Raw genomic sequence first — 22032 nt, 5'->3', positions numbered from 1 at the left:
CAAACTCACTGCCACCAAGTCCTCCGACTGTCTCAGGGAGACCCTGTAGGGCAGAGGAGAACTGCCCCTGTGGGCTTCTGAGACCATAAATCATTATAGGAGTAGAAAGCCTCATCTTTCTCCTGCAGAGTGGTGGATGGTTTCGAACTGCTGACCTTGCAGTTAGCAAGCCAATGTGTAACCCACTACCCCACCAGAGCTGTTGAGTACAAGCCATTTGCACCATCCAGGGATCGTCAAATCCATGCTGGTGGGTTCGAACCACTGACCTGGTGGTCAGCAGCTCCGTGCACAGCCCACTACGCCACCAGGAACACACAGTCACACGAGGGCATCGTGAGGAGAAAGAAAGTCCTGGTCTAGGATCCCACACTGATTGTTTGCTAGGCGTCAGGTTGTATCCACTCATCGAGCCCCTGTGCACAACAGAAGGAGACACTGCCTGGTCCTGTGCCACCCTCACAATGGGTCTTCCGTTTGGGCCCCTTGTGGCAGCCACGGTGGCAGCCCATATGGTGACACAAAATGTTCCCCCCAAAACAAACTTACTACCATCGAGTCCATTCTGACTCACGGTGACCGTATAGGACGGGGCAGAACTGCCTCATAGGGTTCCCAAACCTTTCCTAAGTTAGCAGCTTAGCGCTGACCCACTAGGCAGCGGAAGAACTGTGTCCCCTCCCAAAAGAACTGCAGAAGCCCCAGCCTAGAAACTGGACCCTCTTTGGAAAGAGGGCTTTTCTGTATTCTATTAGGAGCCCTGGTGCCATAGTGGGTTCCATGGGATGCTGTTAACCACAAGGCCAGCAGTTCAGCCCCACCAGCTGCTCCATGGGAGAAAGTTGAGTCGCTCATATCCTCAAAAATCCGCGGGGGCCATGTTACTCTGTCCTAAAGGGTCACCAAAGAGGCGGCAGTGAGTTGGGAGTTGGGGGTTTGGGTGGCTTCATGAGGGGACACCAGAATCCAGGGGCCCCAAACACAATCTTAGAGCAGAACGGAGGAGCCCGCTCAATTGCACAAGTGAATTTCTTTGTGTAAACTCAGAGTTTTTCATTAGATTTAATTTACCTGAAGACGCCGGTTCAAAGGACAAGCTCTGGTTTGTTATATCCTGACTGTCCCATCGGCAGGAGAAGGATGGGGCTTTCTACCTCCTGTGAAGAGTTATTGTCTCAGAAAACCAGAGGAGCAGTTCTACCCTGTCCTACGGGGTCACTGTGAGTCAGCAGGGACGGGCTAGCAGGGAGTCTGATTGGGTTTGGGTTTGACTTGTCAGGGCAGGTAGGAAATGCTTGTTTAGTGAAGGAAGGAAGGAATGGCTGAATGAGTGGCAGCGTGTGGCACAAGAGTGACTTCAAAACACCCTCACCATGTAAAGTCCTTGCCCATGTGCCTTCGCCTTGTCAATGCCCACAGCACGTGTCCCAGGCACCAGACATCTGAGAGCCACGTCCTTTCCTGTGGCCCATCTCAGACATGAAAGCGGCGGTTAGGACGAGGGTGTTCCACTAAGATGGATGCATCGGCAGGCCAGCCGAAGAAAACACTCAGCAAGCAGAGCTCCTCCTTGCAACTAAAGTCACCAAACCAGTCTGGGTGGAGCCTTTGCCGCCTCGTGGTGCACCCAGCGGTTGGCACACAGGCCGTGGCAGACCCTCAAGCTTTTCTTCCAGGTGCCTCTGGGCGAGTTTGAAGCATCAACCCTTCGGTTAGTGGGTGAGCCCCTAACCATTGGCACCCGCCACCCCCACCCCAAGGACTCCTTTCCTCTCACTGTGCTTGCTGGTTGCCACCACGTGGATTCCCACGCACGGTGATCCCAAGTCCTAATTAGAGTTGTGCACAGAACCAGCTGTAAAAGTGATGCAAAAACACCAAACACACGCACTCAAAAAACAAAACTCACTGCCTGGCAGGCCATTCTGCCTCATAGCGACCCTACCCTACGGGACCTAGTAGAACTGCCCTGTGGTCGCCACCTAATCTGGTGTCAAGTTGAGAGAATCTTGAGTGAAGGGGAGGAGTCTGGCCTGTCAATCAATATATAACCAATGAGGCCTCTGTGTGGGCATGGCCTTCTCCTGAGAATTCTGGAAATTCCAGTATTTCCTCCTTGGCGTTGGGAGAGACTCTCTCTCTCTTTGCTCACTTCCTGTGAGACATCCCTGAGGAGAAGCCACGTGGATGCAGCCCTGGGAACTGGAGGAGTCACGTGGAGACCCCTGCCAGCGCTGAGATGCTTCTACCGCCACTGGATCCACAAGACTTTCCACCCACTGGCCTGTGATTTTTCTGCATCTGGTGTCATTGCATGTGTTTCATGAGTCTGAAGAGGGCTTTGTAGATTGGTATGGGACATATGGGCTAATATCGGACTTATGGACTTGATCTGGGCTGGGCTGGGATGTTTTCTCAATATTCAATTGCTCTTATATATAAATCTCTTTCTTATAGACAAATGAGTCTATGAATTTGGTTCTCTATTCTACCTAGAGTAACACGTGCCTCTACGGCAGTGGTTCTCAACCTGCCTAATGCCGAGACCCTTTCATACGGTTCCTCATGTGGTGGTGACCCCCAACCATAAAATTATTTTCCTTGCTACTTCATCACTGTCATTTTGCTACTGTTACGAATCGGGCAACCCCTGTGAAAGGGTTGTTCTGCCCCCAAAGGGGTCGTGACCCACAGGTTGAGAACCGCTGCTCTATGGGCTTCTGAGGCTGCGTGTCTTTAGGGAAGTAGAGAGCTTCATCTTTGTCTCTCAGAGAAGCTGGTGGTTTTGAACTACTCACCTTACTGTGGGTAGTGCCACTCAACACCCACTACGCTGGCAGGGCTCCTCAAAACAATGCCAGATACTTAGCACCACCACCACCCACACTGCCCTGAAACTGATCTGGGCTCATGGTGATCTGACAGCACAGAGGAGATTTGCTCCCTGGGTTTTCTGAGGCCCTCAACCCGTAAGAGAAGCCCTGGTGGTGTAGTGGGTTACACGTTGGGATGCTAACCTCAAGGCCAGCAGTTCGAAACCATGAGCCACACTCCCAGGGAGAAAGATGAGGCTTTCTACTCCTGTAAAGACTGACAGTCTTGGAAACCCCCAGGGGCAGCTCTACTCTGTCCTACAAGGTCTCAGAGAGTCAGAATTGGCTCGACAGCAGTGGATGAGTCTTTAAGGAAAGCCTCTCTCTCCCATAGAGAGGCTGGTGGGTTCAAATCACCACCTAGTCACTTAGGGCAGGGCAACTTCGAAAGGAAGGTGCTTGCGGAACTAGGAGTAAATATAGAGCCCCAGTGGTCTTATTAGGAGTCCTCCTCTAGGAGGCCAAGGGAAGGCACCTTCACCTTATGGACTGATATGTGTTTTGACCCGCTATTGACAGAAGCGTGCGTGCTGCTCTCCCCTGCCCAAGTAGGTCCTGACACCAGTCTCTCTCTCTCTCTCTCTCTCTCTCTCTCTCTCTCTCTCTCTCTCAGGGTGGGGAGGAGACTACACAGCCCTGAGCGGCTGCGTTCCAGGTAGAGAGGTGAACAGACGTGAGCGGCATGTGCCCCACTTCCAGGACCAGTTCCAGGCATGCCTGAGGGGTGAGGCAAGCTAGCACAACAGGGGCTAGAGGCAGAACTGGGGTGGGGGCCGGTTCTGGAGAATCGCCACTCCTGCATCCACACACATCCATGGGTGCCCTGAGGCCCCTGGAGGTGGCAGTGCAGGGTCCAGTGTGTGCCCAGTGGCCAGAGAGAATGCCGTAGAGCCAGGACAGGTGTGGCCGCTGCTGATGGCAGCAGGCAGGCAAGATGGGCCTGATGGGCAGGCATCGTAGCAAGAACCACAACCCAAAACAGCTGCCACAGAGTTGATTTTGTCTGCGGGGCGGGGCACCCACATGCTGTAGCGTGGACCTGCGCTCCAGTGGGGTTTCAAGGCTGGGATCTTCTGAAAGCAGATCACCAGGTCTTTCTTCCTAGGTTCCGTCGGGTGGGTCTGAACTGCCAACCCTTCCGGTTAGTAGTCAAGAGCTTTCCTCTTTCAGCGACTCCTGCAATGGGAACCCTGGGCCAGAGGGAGGCACAGTTCAGCCCAGGCTCCACCTCTCCCACCAAATGTAACTATTCCTGTAAAATCCGTGCAGGGCAGACAGTCTCGTCTTGCTCCCTTGGAGCGGTGGGCGGGTTGGAAGCACCGGCCCTTCGGCCAGCAGCTCAGTGCTTAGCCTTGCATGCTGCCAGAGCCCCCTGGAAGTCCATCAAACCCAAGTCCCTGCCGTCAGGCCCATTCTGACTCCTGGTGACCCTCCAGGACAGGGTAGAACTGCCCCTGTGGGTTTATGAGACAGTGCCTCTTTCTTTTTAAATCATTTTTGGGGAGGCTTTTACTGCTCTTAGAATAATCCATCCATCCGTTGTGTCAAGCACATTTGTACATGTGTTCCCATCATCCTTTTCAAAACATTTTCTTTCTGCTTGAGCCCTTGGTATCAGCTCATTTTTTTCTCCCTCCCCCACCCACCCTCCCTCCCTCATGAACTCTTGATAATTCATAAATTATTATTATTTTCATATCTTACACTGACTGCTGTCCCCCTTCACCCACGTAGAAAGCCCTAGCTTTCTCCTGTGGAGTCTGTTGGTGGTTTTGAACTGCTAATCTTGCCTTTCGCAGTGCACTTTGCCCCCAGAGCTCCAGCTGGAAGCCTACTTGAGCTAGTTCAGCTAAATGCATTCACTGTCCTCAGTGGGGTGTAACAGTTCCTTAGCACCAATATCCCCAAGTCTTAAGGTTTGGAAGCTTTTTAATAAAACTGGGTTTTGTTTTTTTCTTCTTTTTTTAATAGATTCTGTCTCCAGGCCTCTGTAGAGAATAAAGTAATTCTAAATTCTCATAAACAAAACTTTTGAACTGTAAAAATAACACGCAAACATTCTCATTAAGTGTATCTGCTTTAAAAAGACTGTTTTGTGAAAATGATTCACTCTTGTTCCCAATCAGCAAAACTATATTTAATTGTGACCAGGAACCCCATAAAAACAATGCCCTGGTGGCCCACAGGCTTCCAGTGTCCGACCTTCCTGTTTCAGGGGTGGTGGCGTCCCCCCCAGAGACCTAACAAAACCGGAGGTGGGGGAAGCTGTTTCTCTCCAGCAACAATAAACTCACTGACAGGAGGTGGCTCTCAGGGGGGGGCGAGCTGGGCCCCGGTGCGGGGGAGGCGTTCGGCAAGGTCTGGGAGTATTTATGGTCGTCATAACCGGCTTGATTCTCGTGGGCATAAGGTGCAGCTCACCTTCCCATGGGACAGAGGGCATGCCTCACAAGGTCCACAGTGCCACGGGGAGAAGCCTGGGAGAGGTTGGTGGGAGAGGCGTGGGGGAGGGGAGTCGGGGATGAGTGGGGCCACAGTGGTCATGTGAGGGGACACACAAGCCAGAGCTGAGGGGAATCCAGAGCTACTGAGCCATGCCATTGTGACCACCATCCTCTTTCCAGAAAAAGAGAGAAGAGGGGAGCTTCAGAAAGAGGGAGAGAGAGACTTGTATTTAAAAGCAAACCAAGATGTAGCACGTTTTAGAACCATCAGGAAAAACCACACGGATCCTATTGCTGAGTCGTTTCTGGCTAAGAGTGACCGGGCAAAACAGAACAGAGCTGTAAACTCGTCCCAGCAGGTTTCCGAGGCTGGAAGTCTTCGTGAAAGCAGACTGAGACCTCTCTCCTCTGGAACAGCTGCTTGAACTGCCAACCTTTTGGTCAACAGGGGAGCCCAGGCTCCTATGAGCCATCGAACCCAAAACCCAAACTCACAGCCACCAAGTCAATGCCCACTCAGAGACCCCCTAAGGACAGGGTGGAACTGCTGCCCTGTGAGATTCCTGAGGCTGTAAATTTACAGGAGTAGAAAGCCCTGTACAGTCTTTCTCCTGCAGGATGGCTGGTGGTTTTGAACTGCTGACTTTTCAGTTAGTCCCCCAACGTATAATCACTATGCCATGGGCTCCTCACAGCAGGATTAGTGTCCAAGTCCCCTGCGTAGCTGGTGGCATCGAACTTCTGACCTTGCAGTTAGCAGCCCAAAGTGTAACCACTGCACCACCAGGGCTGCTCTGTAGAGATGGCAGCCTTGGAAACGAGATGGGGAAAGCCCCACCCTGCCCCATACGGTGCCACTGGGTTGACGACAGAGACAAGTAAATGAACTCCTTGCTAACCTCAATCTTTTCTCCATTTCCTAACAGGTGGTTTATTGGTTCAGTTGTGAGACTTTGTGTTTCTTTTATGTTGAAGCCTGTACTCTTGGATCCTCATCAGTAAGTGCTACAAGCCCTCTTCGGTTCAACAAAGGTGGTGTCACCTAGCTATTGAATCTTGCTAATGAGTCTTCATCTGCTCCTGATACCACACTCTTCTTCATATACAAGGTGGTACCCCCAAAAAAACACCCAGAATTTTTTTCAGTTATATATTTAAACTTTTTTTTTTTTACAAAACAACTTTAACACCTTCAAAATACTCTCCATTATACTTCATACGTTTGTCAAATCTACAATTCTATTCTTAGGAACATTAAAAAAACTCCATCCTCCACCTGAACCACTCCGGTTTCACCCCTCTTCCCAGTGGGCTGCTGTGTATGCCTAACTACCAAGCTAACACAGACCACCAAGGGCCTAGCCAGGAGCCCTGAGAAAGAGAAGAGAGTCCTGAGCAGACTCAACGCCTGTGTCAAGTTGGGGGCTCTGAGTTCAAATACCACAAGAGTCCAGGCAAGCTGCTGCTACTGGGTGATGTCAAGTTGATTTTCCACTCACGGTGGACTCAGACCCCAGGTGGAGCTGAACCCCCATTGATTGCTCTAGGGTTTTCAAGGCGGGGGTGTCTAAGGGAGTGAGTGGTTGACCAGGTCTTTCTCCCACAGGGCCACTGGGTGGGTTCAGAGGCCAACCTTTCGGTTAGCAGCTCAGCGGTCAACTGTTGTGCCACCGGGTCCCCTTCTGGATGGAGTGCCCAATGCCATCTAGCCAATTCCGACTCTTAGCAACCCCGTGTGGCAATTCCAAGAGTGTAAATCATGAGCAGACAGCCTCATCTTGTGCCCAAGGGGCAGCTGCTGAGTTGGAACAGAGGACCTTTCTTTTTATTTTATTGTTTTAGATCATTTTATTGGGGGTTCTTACAACTCGTAACGATCCATACATCAATTGTATCTGACATATTACTACAGATGTTGCCATCGTTCTTTTCCAGACATTTACTTTCTATCGAGCCCATGCCCCTCCCACAAGAGATCATAAATTGTTATTATTTTCATATCTCACACCGACCGCTGTCTCCCTTCCCCTCTGGTTTCTGTTGTTCTCCCCACCTGGATGGGAGTGTGTGGTTATATGCCAATCATTGTGATGGGTACTCCCTTCCTCCCCACCTCTCCTCCCCTTCCCCCTATGCATTCCCACTCCTGGGTCCCGCGTGTCATGAGCTTCTTCTCTTGCCTATACCTATGTACATGCTCCCATCCAGTCCAGAGTGGGAAGCAGCACTGGGGTCATGATAGTGGGCAGTGAGGAGGCCTTAAGGGATCAGAAGTATCTTGCGTGCTCCACTGGTGCTCTACTGCACCCTGACTCACTCATTCCCCCAGTGTGACCCTTCTGTGGGGGGATGTTCCATTGTCCACAGATGGGCTTTGGGTCTCCACTCCAACCCCCTCATTCTCACCAACACGTTTTTGTTTGCTTGTTTGTTGTTGTTATGAAACTTCTGATGCCCGTGGCCCGGTCCCGATGGCACCACGCAATCACAGCGGCTGGTGTGCTTCTTCCATGTGGGCTTGTTGCTTCACTTTTGGATGGCCGCTTGTTTTAACTTCAAGCCTTTAAGACCCCAGACGCTATATCTTTTAATAGCCGGGCAACATCCTCTGTCTTCACCACATCTGCTTATGCACCCATTTTGCTTATGCACCCATTTTGTCGTCAGTGATTGTGTCTGGGGCAGGAGGTGGGGTGGTGAGCATCACAAAATGCCATTTTGTTAGAACAAAGTGTTCTTATATTGAGGGAGGGTATGAACTGAGGCCCAAGGCCCATCTGTAGCCTCAGTGTACTGCCTTATTAATATATGTACATAGTCAATACCTCTATTTTTATGGATTAATATATTTCCATAAGTACACAACTCTGTTAATAACTCTATCTGTAGCTTTGCTTCCTAGAACTTACCTCTGTTTCCTTTTGCTTCCTCCTGCCCCACCACCACTTTCCCCCTTCTTCCACCTCTCAGAGCTCCCTCTCAGCTAGATGGGTGTTGCTCTGATACTCACAGGATCTCTGCACCCTCCTAGATGTTGGTTTCAATTCCCCGGAACCAAGGACCTTTTGGTGAGAATTCCGATGCTCTTCCCGCAGCATCAATGAAGGCAAACCAAACCCACCGCTGTCATGTTAAATCCGAATGGAGGCTAAATCTTTCAGGGGAAGTCAGCCCCATCCTGGAGCAGCTGGCGGGTTTGAATCACTGGCCTGGCAGTGAGCAGACCAATGCCTAACGCCAAGTGCCACCAAGACTCCTTGCCAATGAAGTCAAGAAAGCAAACTCACTGCCGTCGGGGTCATTCAGTCTCACCGCAGCAGCACAACAGGGCAGAGGGGAGCCACCCCCGTGTGTTTCCAAGGCTGTAAATTTTTACGGGAGTAGAAATTTTCATCTTTCTCCCATGGAGCGGCTGTTGGGTTTGAACTACTGACCTTATGGTGAGTCAATGGAATAGCAGGTGATAAAAGAGAGGAAGGAGGGGCTGTGGATAAAGACAGCGTGGAGTGACTGCTATCTATGCACATTGGTCTGGGGCCAAAGAGGAGTGAGGTCTCAGGTGGTCAAATCTTTGGCTTTTGTTGTTGTTAGTTTTTAAAGCCACCAATTTGCACTTTAATATCATCTGTAAGGGGCGGCTAACCTTTTTTTTTTTTTGCTCTTCTTTTAATCTATGGCAATGTAGGTTGAGGCCAGATGTGGCCGAGGGCTGTCCGCCAGTGACCTCTGTCTTAGGTAATGACTTATTCCATTCCTACGTGAGCGCTGATGTGTTCCACCTTAGAAGTGAGTGCAGCTGGGAGAAGCTGTGGGCACCCAAGAGCAGCATTCAAATAGGAAGTTGAACTAGGAAGTGGAGGCGACGGATAATGGGGAGGCATGCACTACCAAGGAAGGTGAGCGAGACACCATTTCTAGCCCAGGCCCAAGGCTGAGGCAAAGGTTCACTCACCCGTCAGCAGGTCTACCTCCTGCAAGGTCTGGAACAAGCTGGGGTATTTGGCTTTCAGCTCCTTCTCCCAGGGGACGGCTTGGCACGTCGTGGGCCTCCCGTACCTGCGAGTCAGGTCCAGGTAGGCATTCTGGAGGTCACCTATACAGAAAAGGATCCATGAGATCCCTCACCCTTTGTTGTCCTTAGCTGCCGACCTCAAGGGACAGCTCTTCATGTGACTCTTCTATCCCTGTCTCATTCATTCCCACCAAATGACGGATGGTGCCATGAAACTGGGTATGAGAAAGACTAATGGCCGGGCCGTTCAGGCTTTCCATCCCTCCCAAGAAAAGCCACCCTCAGGGGGCGCGGGGTGCCCCCATCTGAAGTGGAGGCAGAGCACCAGAGACCGCAGCACCCAGACCATGAGGCAGAGCAGAGGAGCCGTGACAAGACCATGAGACAGAGGGGTGGGCTTCCCAGCCCACAAACTTAGGCAGGCGCCCAGGGACCACGTGACTGAGGGGCTGAGGACCAGAGAGACATGCCTGCCAGCGTGGCGCAGAGCACTTTGGATAAAAGAACTGTACCCGCACCACTCTGTAACCTGCTATCTTCCCTAGCACAGCCCCACAATTGTAAATTTGGCATGGTCACGGAAGGGGACTACCGCTCCCAGGGAGGAACAGCAAGCCCAGGGAAGGAGGGTGGTTGTCAGAACAGGGTAAAGAAGGCTGGAGGGCAGGAGCATGCCTGACCTCTGCCTGGGACCACCAGCCTTGGACTGGTGTGGAGGTGGAGGTGCCTTGGTCGGGATGGGCCACCCCCTCCATTTCCTCAGTTGCCATCGCCCCACGCGTGGCACCTCCATGCACAACACGAAGAGAGTCACTGCCCACGCTCGTGCCATCCCCCCCGGACAGACTGAAAAGCAGACGTGTGTGAGTCATGTGATTTTCATGGGCTGAGTTTTCTGAAGTAGAATGCCAGGCCTTTCTTCCTGGTCTGCCATAGCCTGGAAGTGTTGCTGACACTCGCTCAGCGTCACAGCACCGGGCAAGCCTCCGCTGAGAGGGAAGCCTGGGCCTTGGGCATGGACGGCGGGAACACGCCTGGCTACTGATGGCAAGAGTTCGCCCAAAGGCACCTTGGGAAAAGAATCCTGCCCATCTGCTGCCCAACACTCAGCCCTTAAAGGGCCTATGGAGCAGAGCTCTACACGGGCGCCCACAGGGCCACCGGGAACTGGGGTCGACTCAGTTCCCAGGAGTTTCCACACCAGTGTGCAATGCCCTTCTACCGCCTCTAGAGCCCTTGTTCCTAATGCTCCTTGCCTTTGAGTCGATGCCAACTCATAATGAACTGAGGATGGGGTAGGTCAGCCTGGGAGTCTCTGAGACTATAGCTCTTTACAGGAGTAAAGAGCCTCGTCCTTCTCCCAAGAAGTGGCTGGTGGTTCTGAACTGCTGACCTTGCGGCTCTTCCTAATAGGAGCTACAAACAGAGATGGGACTTCAAGTATCGCTGGATGCTGGCTTGGATGTTTCAGGGTTTTGAAGTTGGCTGCGATGGCTCTGCCTCGAGATGACACACTCGGAGCCAAGTCCCAGGGCTACGTGCCAAGGTAGCCGATGGCTGTTGAATAATTCTGCAGAATGAGCAGCTGGCCTCAGCCCGGCCCCGGGAGGCCAGTATCTAGGCCGTGTTCTTGGCAGTGTGCGTCGAGGAGCAAAGGCCAACGGACCCCGAGGGAGGCAGGGCAGCGGAAGACGCGAGGTGAACCCTCCTACTGCCTCCAAAGAGAAGGGCGTGGGACGGAGCCACCCTGCTCCACAGAGCTCCTCCCGGCTCTCCCACCCCACCTCCCATCGCCTCCCTCCTAAGTGTCCATCATGGCTACTCCGTGTATCTTCCACCTCCGCTCCCGACAGCACTGTGGTTTCTGGATGATTCAGTGGCCTGGGAGAGCAGCTGGGGACCCACGGAGCCTCTCAAGCTGAACTGCAGGGGTGCTAGCAGCCCTCGTCGCTCGCTGGGGCAGGACGGCAAGATTCTGTCAGCATTGTTGGTTGGCAAAATGCCTCCCGGGAATTTTACTTGCAGAAGGAGCATATGCGACCGATTCAGTTGGCCTCCTATCAGACAAGAAGCTCTTCAGCCCAGCCTTCCGAAAGCACGCCGCTGCGGCCCTGCTGACTCAGAGTGACCCGGTAGGGCAGAGGAGAGCTGAAAGCATGGCGTCTCCAAAGCCGGAAACCTGCATGCAAGTAGATCTCCACACCTTTCTCCGTGGGCACGCCCCAGGGGCTTGATCTACCACGTTGTGGGGTGGCAGCAAAGCGCTTGGACCACTGCACCTCTAGGACTCCAAGATCCAAGTGTGGGCGTCATTAGAAAGCAGACAGGCTTTATGCTTATAAACAACCATGTAAATGAAAGGATGTCCCTGTTCGTATGGGGAACGCATGAAAGTGATCTATTTGCACTTCATTCTTAGGACACAGTGGTTATGCGTTGGGCTGCTAACCATAAGGTCAGCAGTTTGAAACCACCAGCTGCTCTGAGGGAGAAAGATGAGGATTTCTACTCCGGAAAAGGGTTACAGTCTCGGAAACCCACGTGGCCAGTTCTACCCTGCCCTGTAGTGTCGCTGTAAGTCTGGAGCAACTTGATGGTAGTTGTGTTTGGGTCTTGGTGGAAAGAATATTGAAAGTACCATGGGGGGAACCGATTACAAGGATCTACATATAACCTCCTCCCTGGGGGATGGACAACAGAAAGGTGGGTGAAGGGAGATGTCAGACAGCAGAAGGTATGACAAAATAATAATTTATAAATTGCCAGGGGCTCATGAGGGAGGAGGAGCGGGGAAAGGGGAAAAATGAGCTGATACCAAGGGCTCAAGTAGAAAGCACATGTTTTGAGAATGATGATGGCAACAAATGAACAAGTGTGCTTGACACACAATGGATGGATGGATGGATTGTGATAAGAGTTGTATAAGCTCCCAATAAAATGACTCAATTAAAAAAAAAGTACCATGGACGGCCAGAGAGCAAGCAAGCAAACCGGTCTTGGAAGAAGTGCACCCTGCTCCTCAGAAGCCAGGGGAATGAGGTTTTTGTCCTGTACTCCAGGCATGTTATTGGGAGAGACCAGTCCTCTGAGAAGGACATCATGCTTGGGAACACAGAGGGGCAGTGAAGAGGGAGATGGATGGGCACAGGGCTCAAACACAGGCACTGTGGTAAGGCTGGCGCAGGGCTGGGCACTGTCTGGTCCTGTGGCACCGAGGGCTGCCACGATGAGGGGGCGCCGACGCAAAGGCCCCCAACAACAACAGCACGGGAAATTACCCACGCCTTCCAGAAGGAGCCTATTTCAAGGCTTTAAAAAAAACAAAAACACAAAAACCACCACTCAAACAACAAAGTCACAGCTCGACATTTCTCAAAGCGATTCTTCAGATATTAATGGCCCCAAACAAAAGTGCACCGATGGGGAAAACATTTCTAATGATTAATTTATTTTCCGATCCATTTTTATTTGCATGGACCATTCCGGCATGCTGAGGGGTGGCGGGTAAGAAAGCAAGGCCCCGCGAGGGTCCAAACCTCTCCCCAGCATCCTTAAACTCCAACCACATTGGTGGAAGCCGCAGAGACAATCATGGTTCTTCTTGGCTGTGCCTAGTCTGCTTGGTGGAAGGCCACCTCCCCTCGCACCCTCCTGTGGCGGGCTCCTGGCTACCCTGGCCCCCTTGGGAGACGAAGCCAAGTCGTGTGTCAAAAACCCAAACTCCCTGCCCTCGAGTTGATTCCAACTTATGGGACCCTGTAGGACAAGGTAGAACTACCCCCATGGGTTTCCCATGGCTGTAACTCTTTAAGGGAGTAGAAAGCCTCCGCTTTCTCCCATAGTGGTTTTGAACTGCTGACCTTTCGCTTTGCTGCCCAACTCGGAACCCATTACGTTACCATAGGGTCAGTGCAAAAACCTCATTCCAAAGGAGCCAAGCACTGCTGGACCTTCTCCTGAAGCTCAATACTTACACGTCCTCTCGCCCCCGCTGCCCAGCCTCAGCGCAGACGCAAACGCCGACACGATCCCTTGCACCTCGGCGCAGCTTTCATAATATAGTCTGATTTGCTCAGCCAGCTGCTTCTCCAGGAAGGGGTTAACAATCTGCAAGAAGCCAAGACAATCGGATGAACAATGGTCTCCAAACGCCCATCAATCTCTTGTGTGACCATCCCCAACCCCAACGTCACCCCATGCCCGGGTGCCCGCAAGTTCATCCGGACTCGGACCCCACATGAAGTGTGTGTACGTGTGTGTTGCTCAGGACTCCCTTCTAAGAGTCTCTCGCTCACGGTCACCAGTCAGTTCAACCCTGTAGCACAGGGTAGAACTGCCTCTGCGGGTTTCTGAGAGTGTAACTCTTTGGGGGGCTAGAAAACCTCATCATTCTCCGGGAGAGGCTGGTGGTTTCAAACTGCTGACCTGGCAGTTGGCAGGCCAAGGTGTAACCACTGGGCCACCAGGGCTCCTGAGAAGCTTCTCCAATCTGCCACTCCCTCAGAAGCTGCTCCAAATCTCCATCCATCATGTCAGCAGAGGCCCTAAAAGCAGCGGTTCTCAACCTGTGGGTCGCGACCCCTTTGGGGGTCGAACGACCCTTTCACAGGGGTCACCCGATTCATAACAGTGGCAAAATTACAGTGATGAAGTAGCAACGAAAACAATTTTACGGCTGGGGTTGCTCACCACAACATGAGGAACGGTATGAAAGGGTTGCATCATTAGGAAGGTTGCAAACCACTGCCCTAAAGGGTCCCGGCTTCCACCCTCTTGTGCCCCCTGCTGCCCACTCGCCCTAGAAAACCCACCTTCCCTCCCAGGGGTTCCATGAGCCATAGCCTCCTCCGCAGGGTGGTTCCAGCTCCCAGCCCACACCTGCAAGGCCATGCCTGAGGGCAGGAGGCCCACAGAGAGCACCCCACGGTCAAGTTTCAGCAAATCCAGACGTCCCCATCAAGTGCTCCCACATACTGTGCGCATATCTGAATTAACGCTTGTCTTTAGGGATTTGTTTGCTTACAGGCCCAAAGAGACTCAAGGACAGGGCCTGTCTTACCTCTGGGGGTGTCAACACTGGAGACTGTGACCCTTCCGAGCAGTGGTGGGGAGCTGTGGGGGTGTGTGTGTTGTTGTTGTTGTTGTTTGTTTTGTTTTTTAGCCTAGAGCCATTTGGAGATTTGTATCATTTGAGGGCCATACAAAATTCAACATTAGCCTGCTCTATTTGGTCAAACATTTCATGAACTTGAGTACGGCTTGTTGGTGACAGAAAACAGAACACAAAATATCAGCACGTATTTGCACACCGCCAAACTATGTCTTCCTTGTAAAAATCCCATTTCTGCTTTGCATTCTAGTGTAGCTCTATGTCTGTGCTGAGTTCTCCGTGCATCATTATCCACTTGTATGTGCTTGCCGTGACAGGAAATACATTTCTGACTGTGGACCCACCACCTTGGCCCCTTCGACCGCTAGCACAGAGCCTGACACACATTATGTCCTCAATAAGCACGGGTCGTACAAGTAAGAGAATTGGCGTTTTTCCTCTTCATAGAACCTTCTTCATAAGGGCTCAAAAGGGGCTCGATCCCACGTCTCCTCCTAAGATGTTTGTTCCCCAGAGCAAGCCCCAGAGAGCCGGAGGAGAGAAATGAGCGAACGCCCTCCTTCAGGCTCCTGACTGTGAATCAGTTCTGATGCGTTGTGACCCTGCAGGGCAAAGTAGTACTGATCCTAAGGGTTTCCGAGACCCTAGCTCTTTCATGAGAGCCGACAGTCTCATTTTTCGCCCATTGGGCAGCTGCTGGGTTTGAACCACAAACTTTTTGGTTAGTAGCCTGAGAATGAACCCACGAGGCCACAGAGAAAGCCACCACAGTGGGGCTCTATCCTAGTGAAGATGGCAGCCCAGAGGCCCCGGCAGTTCCCCTGGTGAGGGGTCTGGTGAGTGGAGCCAAGTGCCCCAGATGGTTCTGAACACGAAGCCACACCCCAAGCCTGCCCCCAGCCCCCATTGCCAGCGGGTGCCCACGCCCGCGCCTCCAAAGAGAGCAGTGAAGGGAAGAAGCAGGGTGATAATTTACCCGGGCAGCGCCTCTTCTGATACTTTAAATAAAAGCATACCAAAGAAGCTTTACCAAGTAACGAAGACTTTCGCCTTTCATTAGCTTAATCACTGGATAGGCAACCGCCTGATAAAAAGCTACTCTATAATTAAGCTAGTCGTTATTAAAACAGAGGAAGTAAATGGGTTCCATTTTATGAGTACTAAATGAACCCAGCGTTAACAGGAATCTATTATTGCGTTTGCTGGGGAAAAGCCTTCCTATTAATTACGTTTGATGATAGCTCATGCGCGCTCTCGCTGGGAAACATCTTTTGTTTACTAGGGTCACGTGGCCCAGAGTCCCCCGCTCACACCCCGTGGGGGCCGCAAACGTCTCCTGGTCCCCCGGGCTCACCTGGGCAGGGTCCAGGGTGCGCAGGCGGTAGTACTTCAGATGGCCAAAAAACCCTTCCACGCCGGCCACATACCTGCTCCCTCCGATCATGAAGTAGCCCGCAGTGTCGTTATAATGGAAATCCTCCCGAAAGCTGGAAAAGAGGAAGGATTAGGGGGCTGAAACAAAGGAGCCCCAGACTTCCACAAGCCCTTCGCTCGGGGGTCTAGCAGATGTGACCACTGTGGGGCCAGGCCAACTTGGGCAAAGAACCCAACTGTGAAGGCCAACTGGGGTAATTGGCAGGCTTGTGGTTGACAGGCTATGTGACTTTGGACCAGTGACTTAACATCTCTGAGGTAGAGTTCTCTCATTTCTTTAAATTACTTTTTTCTTCTTCAGGGTGGTTGCAGTTGAGTTGACTGTAACTCCAGGTGACCTCAGGGGTTTCTCACCAAGAGACTCCCTAGACCTTTCTGCCAAAGGACTTCTGGGTGGATTGACCTCCTGACTTTTCGGCTGGCAGCTGAGCTATGTCTACCACCCAGAAAACCAATGCACTGGCATTGAGTCGATTCCAACTCATAGCAACCCTACAGGGCAGGGTAGAACTGGCCTTGTGAGTTTCCAAGACTGTAACCATTTACTTTCCCCAACCGAGCGGCTGCTGGTTTCGTAACACTGACCTTGCGGTTAACAGCCCAGTGTATAAGCCCCTCTGCCACCTGTAAAATGACAGGACTTTGTCCCCAGGGATCGTGAAGAGAAGAAAGTGGAATGTTCTGGTAGAAGACATCTAAAGGAATCCCTGGGCGGTGCTCAGCGCCTAGCCCAAAGGTTGGAGGGTCAAGCCCACCCCGAGGATGCTTGGAAGAGAAGTCTGGTGATCTGCTTCGCAAAGCCCCAACCTTGAGAGCCCCGTGGAACACAGTTCTACTCTGACACACCCGGGTCGCCAAGAGTCGAAATTGAGGGCGGTGGGGAATTTCTAGGGAAGGAGGCAGAGACGAAAGCCAGGTCTAAGGACTTGGCCAACAAGAAGGGACCAATCTAGGTGACCTGGTGGCAGCCCGCTTCATGCGGACGGAAGTGGAGGATCAGGAAGTGTGTGAGGAACACTCTGGCTGGCACGTACACAGTGCATGAGGTTGTTCCTTGCATCCTTGTGTACAATCCCCGGGAGGTGGGGGGGTGCACTTTTACCTACGGCTGCAACCAGGGGTGCTGCCTGCTGATCTCCCAGGGATGTACAGTACACTCCCAGGGATGCACACTGCTCACTGCTGTTAAGTGAAGAAGGCAAAAGAGCAAACAGAGAGGGCATCTTGTAGCTGAGAAAGGGGAGCACGGGGGCTTTGTGCTTGTAGAAAGGAGCTCTGAAGGGTTACCCCTGGGAAAGGAATAAAAATGTTCGCCCACCAGGTGGGGCGGCACAGCCAGCGGGCAGACAGAGGCAGTGCTAGAAGCAGGGCACCTAACGGTACACCTTTTCCTTAGTATTGTGATTTTTAGAAATCATTTATTTAACCATGTGCATCGAAAAGTTTGAGAAGAAACTCAGCCATGGATGGGCAGGTGAGAGCAGAGAGGAGGGAGGGGCAGGGCAAGCATCTAGTGGGAAGCCAGGCGGAGAGGAAAGAGCCAGAAAGCAGAGGGCAGATGGATCACTGAGAAAGAAAAACAGACTGCTGGGCAGGCTGCCAGGAGCCCGTTGAGGGGAGGGGCGGGCAGACAGGGGACAAAGCCAACGAGCGAGCGGCACTTGGATCAGAGAAACCAGGCGGGCTGAGGGGCATCGCAGGAGAGGAGATGGGCTTTGTGTGAGCAGAGAACCCGAGCCCTTGAGAGAAGATGGGCCTGGAGGAGAGGAAGGATGAAAGGGTGGCAGCATCAACGGATGACAAAAACTAACACCTCGAAGTTAAACAAACAACAGGCACCCATTCAACTTCAACCCCGGACCCTGTGCATAGAACTGTACCCTGAGGGCTGTACAGTTGTTCTGGGAAAGCAACCGCTTGTCTGACTGTTTGTTGTACGGTGGTGGTTTGTGTGTTGCTATGATGCTGGAAGCTGTGTCACTGAATTTCAAATGCCAGCAGGGTCGCCCAAAGGGAACCGTTTCAGTGGACCGTCCAGACTAAGAACAGACAGCGAGGTCGGACTCGGCTCCCGGCTTCGGAGGAAGAAGGTGCTGAAAACCATATGCTTAGCTCAAAGCACTGTGAAATACCGAAAACTACACAAAGGAAGCAGAACATTATTGGAGACGCTGCCGGCAGATGAGCCCCTCAGGTCCGAGGGCACTCAAGATGTAACTGAAATAGCTGATTTCTTGGAGGGGAGTCGACCAAGGTGCCGTGAGTCAGGGGAAGCCTGGGGGAGGGGAGCCTTCAGGATCTTCATTGCTGATGGGGCGTGACTCAAGGGAAAGAGAAACAGCTGCAAAAAAAAAATCTTCCAGTGATTGGAATGTGGAATATGCAAAGTATGGATGTTAGGAAAATTGGAAGTCATCATAAATGGAATAAAACACATAAAGGTCAATATTCTAGGCATTCATGCACTGACATGGACGGTGCTGGCCATTTTGAATCAGAAAATCATGTGATTTACTATGCCGGGTGTGGCAGTTACATAATGTCCTGCCAACTTGAAGTGTACGTGTGGAGTCTAACTTGTCAATCAGGGCACAGCCTTATGGTGCCTCCTTGAGGCATACCTCCTCATAAGGAGGGTCCTGGGAACCTCTCCTTCTCGCTCTGCTTCACCTTCCTGTTGACGAGACACTTCTAGCCACGCTGAGGACAGCCAGAGTCCTGGAGATGCGTCCACCGCCACTGGATTTACAAGACTTTGCACCCACCAGCCTGTGATCTCCCTGCATTCCGCATTATTGGGTGTGACTGCCAGATTCTGAAGGGGGATTTATGAACTAGTGTTGGCTTTATGGACTTGCTCTGGATTGGGCTGGGATTTTTTTTTAATATATAATTACTTCTTGATATACAGCTCTCTCTTACACACATATGAGTGTCCCTGGATTTGTTTATCTAGTCAATCTGGTCTAACACATGGGGAATAACACAAGAAGAAAAGTGTAGCATTCATTGTCAAAAGGGACAATGCAAATCCATCATGAAGTATTTGCTGTCTGTGATAGGATTATATCTATCTGCCTTCAAATAAATCCAATCAATACCATTACTATTCAAATTTATGCACCAGCAACAAAAGCTGGTGAGGAAGAAATGGAAAAATTCTACCGACGACTCCAATCGGAAATTGATCAAACATGCAATCAAGATGCATAAATAATTATTGGTAACTCAAGTGCAAAATTTGGAAGCAAAGAGGAAGGAACCGTAGTTGGAAAATATGGTCTCAGTGATAGAAATCAAGCTGGAGATCACATGATAGAATTTTGCAAGACCAGCAACTTGTTCATGGCAACTACCCTTTTTGAGCAACACAAACATGAACTTCTCCAGATGGCATGCACAGAAATCAAATGGACACATCAGTGGGAAGACATGATGGAGAAGCTCAGTATCAGCAGCTAAAACCAGGCCGGAGCTTGACTTTGGAAAAGACCACCAATTGCTCATATGTAAGAAGTTCAGGATAAAGCTGAAGAAAATTAGAAGAAGCCCACAGGGCCCAAATACCACCTTGCGGCCAGCCCACCCGAATGTTGAGGACATCTCCCGCGCAGGTTTTCCGCACCGAACATGAATGACAGAAAACCCGGTGATCCGCGGGAGGCCCTCTAGACCAGCACTCCTGAAGAAAGCAAAAGGTCACTAAAAAAGGCAGGAATAGAAATAAAGATCAAAGTGCCTGTGAAAACACACTCTGAAACTAGTTCTCAGTCATAGCACAGCTAAAGCCAGTGGAGAAAGGCTGAAGTCAAAGAGCCGAAAGGGCAGCTCACGAAGGCAAAGACAAATGTTATCATGGAATGCACAAAAATCTTGAATTAGAAAATCAGAAGGGAAGCACATGCTCACCATATCTGAAACGGAACCAACTCAAGAATAATTCAAGCCTCGAGTTGCAATCTTGAAAGGTTCTACAGGAAACATATTGAATAATGCCGGATGCATCAAGAGAAGGAGGGACAAATACACAGTCAACCCACCAAAAAGAACTAGTTGACATTCCACCATCTCTGGAGCCAGCATATGAGCAACAACCAATGGTGCTAACCGAAGACGTTCAAGCTGTACTGAATTAGCCAACACAAGACTCCAGGAATTGATGGAACTGAAACGTTTCAGAAAGCGGATGGAGCACTGAAAGCACTCACTCATCAACGCCAGGAAATGTGGAAGAAAGTTACTTGGCCAACTGACTAGAAGAGATCCCTCTATGTGCTGCTGACCTGGAAGTTAGCAGCCTAATGCATAAGCGCTCGCCACCAGGGGCGTCTTTGGACGCACACAAGGGTCCAGGAATACAAACACAAGGGCTGTGGAAAGGCAAGGCACTGTGTGCACCGTGTACTGGTTGACACTCATCCATTTCACAGACAGAAACTGAGCCCCAGAGGGCTGCTTTCCAAGGACTCAGAGCCCTGATCTGGACTGAGGAGAGGGCCAAGGTTCATAGCGGCCAAGCGAACTGCGGCTCCTCCTAAACCTGCTGCCCTCAGAGGCGGGCACCAGCTCCCTGGGACTCTCTGGTGGGAGAGCTTAGAGCCACCACCACCATCACCACCCCCTACCCACCCGGGTACTTCTCATCTTAATGTTACATCTTGAAGAAAAGCCCTTGGGGACCTGGTCTAAATTCCGACCCTCTTGTAATGCTCTCAGGTGACTCATTCAATTCTGTCACATGCGGGGAAGTGGATTTATTTAATAGCCGTCTCCCCAGCTAGAGCGTTCCTCTCCACAACGACAGGCATCTCTTTGGTTTATCATCTTAATTCCAGTCCAGAATGATGTCTGATGCACTGCCGTGGGGGAAGGACTGCTACAAGACAGAAAAAAAAGCCACTGCCTTCCAGTCCTTGTGACTCATAGCAGCTCTCTGGAAAAAAAAAATACCCTCACCTCTCGGCCACTGAGTTGATTCCGACCCATAGCGACCCTATAGGACAGGGTAGAATGGCCCCCCGTACGTTTCTGAGACTGTACCTCTTTACGGGAGTAGAAAGTCTTGTCTTTCTCCCTCGAGCGGCTGATGGGTTCTAAACTGCTCATACTGGGGTTAGCAGCCCAATGTGTAGCCACTGCACCACCAGGGATCCCATTGACCAGTAGGGCAGCCTAGACTGCCCCTTGGGGTTTCCGAGTCTGTAAATCTTTACAGGAGTCGACAGCCTCATCTTTCTCCTGAGGAGCAGCTGGTGGGTTTGAACTGCTGGCTTGGTGGTTAGTAGCCGAATGGGTAATGCAATATGCCACCAGACTTCCCTGGAATGATCCAGGGAGGCTGCAAAAGCAGATGCCCATACTTTATTCCGGATGATGGGTTATTGTGAAAAGTTTTCCATTGGCCAGGAAGGCAGGTAGGGTGGAGAGGGGCGTTGCTAAGTAATTTTTATTCTGAAAAGGGGACCCCATGCTCTACAGAGTGGCTGTTGCCCCCCCAAATATGTTGGATGAACAAATGAATTGAAGAGGAATAAATGAATGAAACTGTCAGGATGAGTCTGCAGTGACCAATTGTCCCCTGGGGTTACTGACAGCTATTCATTAGCGTGGACACTCAGAACACTTCACTGTGGATCTCCCTGCACACCGTGGAGGGGAAACAGCCACGCCGAGGCTTCCGTTATAACAACAAACACCCAAAAAAGAGGGGGTTACGGGGCTCCTGGAGTCAGTCAACCAGAAAAAATCCATGAACAACTTAATGGCTGGTCCCACTGAGAAAGCGGGGCTCTTGGCAGGGAGGAGATTCTAAAATGCCTAACCATCAGACCCCCGGGGGTCTCTGAGTTGAGTGAGTGGCTAGCATGTTCAGCTGTTAACAGAAAGGATGGTGCCTCCCAAGAAAGACCTGGTAACCCACTTCCAAAAGATCGGCCGCTGGAAACCCTGGGGAACAGTTTTCCTCTGGCCCACACGGAATCTCACCCTGAGTCTCAATCAGCCCAAGGGGTAGTCACAGGCACCCCAAGGCCACGGGCCAATCAGAACCAAGATCCATCTGGGTGCCCCCCTGCTCAAACTGCATTAACTCATTGGCGGTTCTCTTGTGTGGGGGCAGGTCTCAGGATATGGAAGGAGTAGCTGAAAGGGGTGGGGGGG

The 22032-nt window shown here is 51.4% G+C and overlaps 1 protein-coding gene across 1 annotated transcript in view; it reads right to left on the bottom strand.

The window, feature by feature from the left end:
* Positions 1-22032, bottom strand: part of SEL1L3 (SEL1L family member 3) — a 160509-nt gene that overhangs the window by 80963 nt on the left and 57514 nt on the right. Inside the window, exons 7-9 of the mRNA XM_045284078.1 lie at positions 15794-15926; positions 13304-13436; positions 9270-9410 (exon numbers count right to left, since the gene is read on the bottom strand). Of these exons, the coding sequence (XP_045140013.1) occupies positions 9270-9410; positions 13304-13436; positions 15794-15926 (407 nt within the window). The remainder of the gene's footprint in view (positions 1-9269; positions 9411-13303; positions 13437-15793; positions 15927-22032) is intronic.

The sequence above is a fragment of the Echinops telfairi genome, unplaced genomic scaffold (genome assembly GCF_000313985.2).
Source record: "Echinops telfairi isolate 266 unplaced genomic scaffold, ASM31398v2 ScPeMD7_7468;HRSCAF=8506_0, whole genome shotgun sequence".
Classification (NCBI taxonomy): domain Eukaryota; kingdom Metazoa; phylum Chordata; class Mammalia; order Afrosoricida; family Tenrecidae; genus Echinops; species Echinops telfairi.
Note: the sequence above shows the minus strand (reverse complement) of the source record. Positions and strands in the feature narration are given on the sequence as shown.